General features: G+C 52.8%; 1 protein-coding gene across 3 annotated transcripts in view; it reads right to left on the bottom strand.

Moving 5' to 3' along the window:
- Positions 1-564: 564 nt before the first annotated feature.
- Positions 565-6,562, bottom strand: part of FES (FES proto-oncogene, tyrosine kinase) — a 12,425-nt gene continuing 6,427 nt past the window's right edge. Inside the window, exons 11-19 of one of the 3 annotated variants that reach the window (XM_011376149.2) lie at positions 6,236-6,445; positions 5,759-5,881; positions 5,301-5,354; positions 4,568-4,686; positions 4,205-4,299; positions 3,982-4,105; positions 3,650-3,807; positions 3,424-3,546; positions 565-2,992 (exon numbers count right to left, since the gene is read on the bottom strand). In XM_011376149.2, coding sequence (XP_011374451.1) covers positions 2,850-2,992; positions 3,424-3,546; positions 3,650-3,807; positions 3,982-4,105; positions 4,205-4,299; positions 4,568-4,686; positions 5,301-5,354; positions 5,759-5,881; positions 6,236-6,445 — 1,149 coding nt within the window. In that variant the 3' untranslated portion in view covers positions 565-2,849. The remainder of the gene's footprint in view (positions 2,993-3,423; positions 3,547-3,649; positions 3,808-3,981; positions 4,106-4,204; positions 4,300-4,567; positions 4,687-5,300; positions 5,355-5,758; positions 5,882-6,235; positions 6,446-6,562) is intronic. The other 2 variants (XM_011376150.2, XM_011376151.2) reach the window with 2 other exon arrangements.

The raw sequence follows: 6,562 nt of genomic DNA, 5'->3' as shown, positions 1-6,562 counted from the left end.
CATGGCTTCTCTCTATGAGGGGATGGGCCAGATGGAAAGCCCTGGACTCAACTGAAACTACGAAGAGGGATGAGAAAGGGCCTTGTGGCAGTCTCCCAACAAGGCTCCTCTCTAGGCTGCTTATGTCCCCCTTACTTCACGAGTAATTATAGTGCATTGTCAAGGCTCAAGCTAGACTGCTCAAGCCTTGCCCACACGGCCCATGTAGACATGCGAGGTTGTAAAGACACCATGGCAGAGCTATTCCCCTACTCTCATGCCCCTGCCCGCCAGTACCCCTCAGACAGAACCACTATTTTGACTTCTCTATAGTTTAATTTTGCCTATTCTTGAACTTCATAAAGTGGAATCAAAAGTATACACCCCTTCGTGACTGGCTTCTTTACTCAACGTGTTTTTGAGATTCATCAATGTTTGTGCATGTATCAGTGGTCTTTTTTATCGTTGTAAAGACGCTTGGGTCATTTTCAGGTATTCTGGTCTTCACTTTTCTCTCTCCTTCTGGAACTTTAATTACTCATATACTGGAATCCCACATGTTTCTTAGGCTTTTTTTTTTTTTTTCATTCTTTTTTTCTCTCTTTATTTCAGTTTAGATACCTTCTAGCAATCTATCTTCAAGTTCACTAATTCTGTCTCCTGATGTATCCAGTCTCTATGATTGTGACTTTATCCTTTCGTTCTATGAAGTTTTATGAAAGCTAGCCAATGAGTTTGTAACTTCGGAGATGGTATTTTTCAGTTCTACTTTCTCCTTTGATTCTTTGTAAGTAGATTCCAACTCTGTTGAACTTCTCCATATTTGCATCTATTTTGTCCATCTTTTCTCTCCATTTAACATGTTAATCATAGTTATTTTAAAATCCTTGTCTGCCAACTATAATATTTGGATCATCTGTGGGTTTACTTCCGTTGTCTTTCTCTTGTGCACTGACCCCATTTTTCTTTTGCGTATTTAATAATTTTTGTCTGCATGTTGCATATTGGGTATAAAAAGTAGGTACTTCATGCAGACTATGTTCTTCCTCTCCTCAATTCCCCACTCTGAAGAAGCTAGTCACCTCGAGGAATTCAGGTGCCAAGTTGGGGCAGAGTTATAGTTCTGGTAAAACTCAGCCCTCCTCTACATTGTCCCTGTCCTTTAGGAGTGGCCCTCTTGGATTTGGGGTTGAAAGCCTGGCCAGTCTGTCTCTCTGAGTCCTTCAAGTTCTGCTCTTCAGAGATTTTGGAGTTAGCTTTTTAGCCTCCCAATCCACACAGGTTCGAGATCTGGATATCTTGAGAGGCGAACCACTTATTTGTTTCAGGCCCCCTCCCTCTAAACACCACGAGACTGTTGGACATGCCTTCCCAGTTGCTCACACGGCTCCAGAACTCAGCAAATGTTCCATGGGGAGAACTAGCTTTGCATTTTGGGCTCCTCGTGAGTCCAATCCATAGCACAGTCCCTGTAAGCACCAAAAATTACTGGCTCATTTCTCTTTTTCCTAGTAGAGTCTCTCTGTTTGGGGCAACTTTGATCATTAGAGATGTCCAAAATCAGCAGATGTTTCAGGGAATAGCCACTCGTCATTAGTTCACCTGGGAGGGACCCTTTCCTCCTTGAAATCTTAGTTCATCTGGTTCATATTCCACCACTCTCCATTCTCTTTAAAAATAATGATTTTCATCTTATTTGTCTCCTGCTGATTGTTTTGATGGGAGTGGTGGCCTGCTCGGACCTACCACATCCTCCCCAGAAGCAGAAGTTTGTCAGTTCTGCTTTCTACCACTTCCAATTGAGATGTAATTTGACTTAATACTTTCATTTGGTCATACTCTAACTGGTTTCCTCATGTTTAAAGAAGTTATAGGGCTTTCATCTCTTTGGAAACAGATATCATCCGCTTCCTAAACTTTCTTGAAGGGTGGCCATTTTGCCTCAAAGTTCTTACTGCTTTGTTCTTTGGTGCTACATATCTTTCCTGTTTCTGCTTTTCAATTTGTTCACCCTTCTTATCTTCTCAACCTTCCCTGTTGCTGCTAGGAAAGTTTCAGATAATTTTATAGATTTCTGGGGGACTTAGGAGAGGAGGTGAGAGCTCCCTGCTCTGCTACCCCCTTGCTCAGGAAACTCGCCTGAGAGATAAACTCTCTAGGAAGCAATTTTTCTCTTCAGCCACACCAGTCTCCTTTGAGTGGGGCTCTAACTTTGCCCGACTCTCTCCTCTCTACTGAATCTCACGCGACGGTTGTATACATCCTTAGTGTCAGCTGTTCTCCAACATTTGTCAGTTAATGACGTTTAGGCCTCCAGTGCCAGCCTTTACTTCTGGCTGGGCTTCCAGATCTATATGTCACACCTAACATCCCCAGAGGCCCCTCAAACACAACATCTCCAAATTCACCATCCTCCTGCAGCTCTGCTCCTCTGCTTGAGATCCTATTTCAGGAATGACACCACCATCTGGTCAGAAGCCTGTATATCATCCTGATCTCTCCCTCTTCCTCGCCTCTCACATCCAACAGCTACCAAACCGTGTCAGTTCTGCCCCCTGAACACTGGCCATCCTCCTTCCCCATGGCCGCAGGACAGGCCCTCCATTCCTCCTAAGACCCGCCCTCCAGTGGGGCGCACATGCCAAAGAGCACTTGACAGGCACAAGTGGTTTTATTACTTCTGCCTGGAAGAGGAGGCCTGGCAGGAACAGGGATGCACAGCAGACACGGAGCTGCATCCCCACCCGCAGCACATGTGCCAGTGGCCAGAGTCCAGGACCGTGAAGAGTCATCCCATGGTGTGAGCTGGAAGTGGGGAGGAGGTACAGTCTTGCCGACAGAGGCCACTGGCTTGAGAAGAGGGCCCAGCCTCACCGATGTCGCTTTCGGATGCTCTGCAGCTCCTGGTAGATGGTGCTGAAGCTGGGCCGCTGCCTGGGCTCGTAGGCCCAGCACTGTTCCATGAGCCTGAACACAGCATCGGGACACAGCTCGGGGCAGGGCAGGCGGCCCCCTATGAGGACAGGCACGACACCCCCCGCGTGAGGAGGGCATCTGAGGGCCCCTGGCAGCCTCGGGGGACATCCGTGAGTAATGGGAGCTGCTTAAGCCACACTGTTCCTAAAGAGCTGCTCCTCCCCACTGAGAGCCCCAAGGACGCAGAGGTCCTAATCACAATCCCACCGTGTGCAAGTTGTATAACCTCTGTAAGCCTCAGTTTTTTTCTCCTGTAAAAGGGACATATTAATCCCTACCTCACCTGTTGTGAAGAGTAAATGAAGTAATGTATGGCCTGGCACACATCAGGGACTCACTCAGTGGCAGCTACAGGATTATTCTTATTCTGCCCCAGTGGGAAGGTCAGGGGACTGGGAAGAAGCCAGCTGCAGCACCGGGATGAGTGCTTGGCTCTCAGGCTGCTGTCGCTCAGCAGGGTTCCCTTACCCTTTTCTATGAAGTCCCGGGTCTGCTGATTGCTGAGGTTGGGGTAGGGGGAGGCCCCCAGGCTGAAGGTCTCCCAGAGTAAGATGCCAAAGCTCCACACGTCGCTCTCGGAGGAATAGCGGCCTGCAAGGAGGCAAGGCGGCATGAACGAGCCACCCATGTCCGTCAGCCAGAGCGAGGCAGACCCAGCCTCGAGCCGCACCCAGGGTGGACAAGGCCCAGGTACCATAGTTAAGAGCCTCAGGTGCCGTCCACTTCACAGGGACTTGTCTGAGGCCCCCTGAGGCGGCGTAGATCCCGTCCTCTTCCTCCCGGGACATCCCAAAGTCACTGATCTTCAAGACATTCTTCTCTGTAACCAGGCAGTTCCGAGCAGCCAGGTCCCTGGGTGAAGCAAGAAAGGGGTTCACTCAGCCACCGGTCCACGCAGCACCTGTCACCTCATGACCTGGGCACTCTAGACACTGCCATGAAGAAGGGCTGCTCCCTGCATGCACCTGGGTGGGAGTTATCGGGGGGCTGGCATCGGCTACATGAGGCCTGTGCCCCCTCACTCACCGGTGGATGCAACACTTGCTCTCCAGGTACTCCATGCCGGCTGCTGCGTCTCCTACCATCTGCAGCAGAGTCTTCATCCGCAGGCGGGCTCCCTCGGTCCGAAGGAAGGTCAGGAAGTCACCCCCTGGGGGCAGGTGGGGAAAGCCTTATTGAGCCTCCTGCCGGGATGCAGACCTAGCCGGACTCGGGTCCCCACTCCCGGAGATCAGCCCTCTCAGCTCACCCTGCACGAGCTCCATGACGATGTAGATGGGTTGCTTCTGGGTGCAGACGCCAATGAGACGCACGATATTGGGGTGGCTGTACTGCTTCAGGATCCTGGAAGGTGCTGCTGCTTAGGCTCCCACCTTGTGGGCTTGCAGATCCCCTCCCCAGTGATCCCCAGGGAACCCGAGGGAGGACGGGAGAAGGCAGCAGAAAAGATGAGTTTGGCCTCTGAAGCCAGCAGACCTCGAACGGTCTGAGCCTTGCCCGCTCTGACCTTGGTGTGGGGGGGGGTCACGTCATGCCACAGACCAAGCACATCGCGCCGTGCCGAGGAACGCTTCGTATGTGCGCCCACGGTGACTGTTATTTTATCACCTACCTCGCTTCCTGCAGAAATTTGGCCTTGAGGTCAGGTGGGAGCGTCTCTCGACATGATTTCACTGCCACGAGGGTGTTGTCAGCTCGCAGGCGCCCACTGAATACTTCACCAAAGTTCCCCTGAAATGATCTTGGGCTTCTACCCATCTTCCCTGGGCCACAGTCCCCTTCTCTCAGGAGACATCCCACCTTGTCCCCACCTGCCCCTCACTCAGTGACTCCATCCTCAGACCTGCTCATCCCAGCTCTCTAGTTTATCCCCTGGCTGGGGATCGATGCAGGTCCACGTGGGACAGGTAGGGAAAGTCATCTCTGACTTTCCATGTTCACGAAAAGAGGTGACATGGAAAATCCACAAGTCACTTTCCCTTGGGTTAGAAAAGCGTTACGATTTTCGGGAAAGTGACTTCTTTCCTAAGCAGGTTATTTGATGGCTCACATGAACAGAATCTGTGCCCCCTTGCACACAAGAGCTCCGTGGGGAGGCAGGGGCCTAGTGCGGGAAGGTGGGGCTGGGTGCTGATGGCAGGTACTTTCCCCTCAGGTTCCGGCAGAATGGTGCATGGCATGGCTGGGAGGGGAGTTGGGTATAAGCTGGAAGTCAGACTGAGGCAGGGAGACAGAAGAACTCTCTGAAGTGGGTCTCCTTGTGACATGGGTGGTGGGCTGGAAGGAGACAGTGCTGGAGAGGGAGAACGCAGGCAGCCAGGAGGCTGGCAGAGCACTCAACTCACCCGCCCAATCTGCTCGCCCAACACCAGGTCCTCATGGTTCAGCACCCACTTGTCCTGTAGAAGGGAGTGTTGGGCGGTCAGAAGTCAGTGAAGGGAAGGCATTCTGGGCTCTGTTGAAGGACCAAACATCCTCCAAAAAGCCTACGTCTTTCATTTCTTGGAACCTCAGTTTCTTAGTCTGGAAAATGGGGTTTGGACTGTATCAGGATCACACTCGATGACCTCACAGACCAGGTAGGAGCCCTAGCTGGATGAGCACCAGCCTGTGGAATGGGAGTGGCCTTGACATTCCACACCTAGCAAGAGGCTGAGCCCTTGGAGCATGAGGAGTCACTTCGTGTCCTGTACGAAGACCAAAGACTAGAGACCTGGAAAGCCCCTCCTGCCCGATTCGGTGCCTCGACCCACGCTCGCCAACCCTGCCATGGGCGGTGTGGGCTGGCTGGGCATGGGCTCACCTTGGGCACAGCTCTGTTCAGGACAATACCGCTCTTCTTGGTGAGGGGCTGCTGGGAGCGCAGCAAGTGGTCTATGAGCAAGGGGATGCTGGGAAAGCCATCGCCTTCTAGTCGGTACAGGTTCTGTGGGGCAGGGGGACCTGGGGTCAGTAGCCTCCACTGCTGAGGAGGCCTGAGCCCTGGGAGGGTAGAGGGAGAACAGCAGGGAGAAAGGGCCTTCCTGGGACAAGAGGCGTAGAGACTGCAGAAAGGCAGGACTTGATGGTGCCTGACACGCCTGCCACCCCTCCTTAGGGGAGGACCCGAGCCGAAGGCTTCGGCCTGTTTCATTGTAGGGACTAGATGGTCTCTCTGGCTCCTAGCAGCTCTGCCAGGAAAGCATCGAAGACTGGCAACTCCTTCCTACACTCTCAAGGTCGTTCCCCTGCTGACTGGGAGGGGTGGGGCAGGGTGGGCTCCAGTCCAGGCCCCACTCACATCAGCAGACTGGATGATGAAGTGCCGGGGCTGGCCATCCCACAGCACTGACAGCACATACTCCTGCTTGCCCTGGCTCTCCCGCACCAGGAAGTCCCCAGATTGTGTCAGAAGCTCAGCCACCTCTGCCCGTGGGATGGCGCCATGGTACCACAGCTGCTCATGCAGGGGCTTCTGCACCTCAGGCACAAGCTGCAGTGGTGGGGGAAGCTGGGCAGGGACAGGGAAGGAGTGGAGGGGGGGGTGGGGTCACTCAGCCAGGTCGTCAGGAGGGTCTCTATTTCACATGCCCTTCAGTCCTTCCAAACCACCCGAGTGGCAGGTTGA

The sequence above is a fragment of the Pteropus vampyrus genome, unplaced genomic scaffold (genome assembly GCF_000151845.1).
Source record: "Pteropus vampyrus isolate Shadow unplaced genomic scaffold, Pvam_2.0 Scaffold286, whole genome shotgun sequence".
In the NCBI taxonomy this organism is placed as follows: Eukaryota; Metazoa; Chordata; class Mammalia; order Chiroptera; family Pteropodidae; genus Pteropus; species Pteropus vampyrus.
The sequence above is the reverse complement of the archived record's forward strand: the minus strand, read 5'-3'. Positions and strand labels throughout refer to the sequence as shown.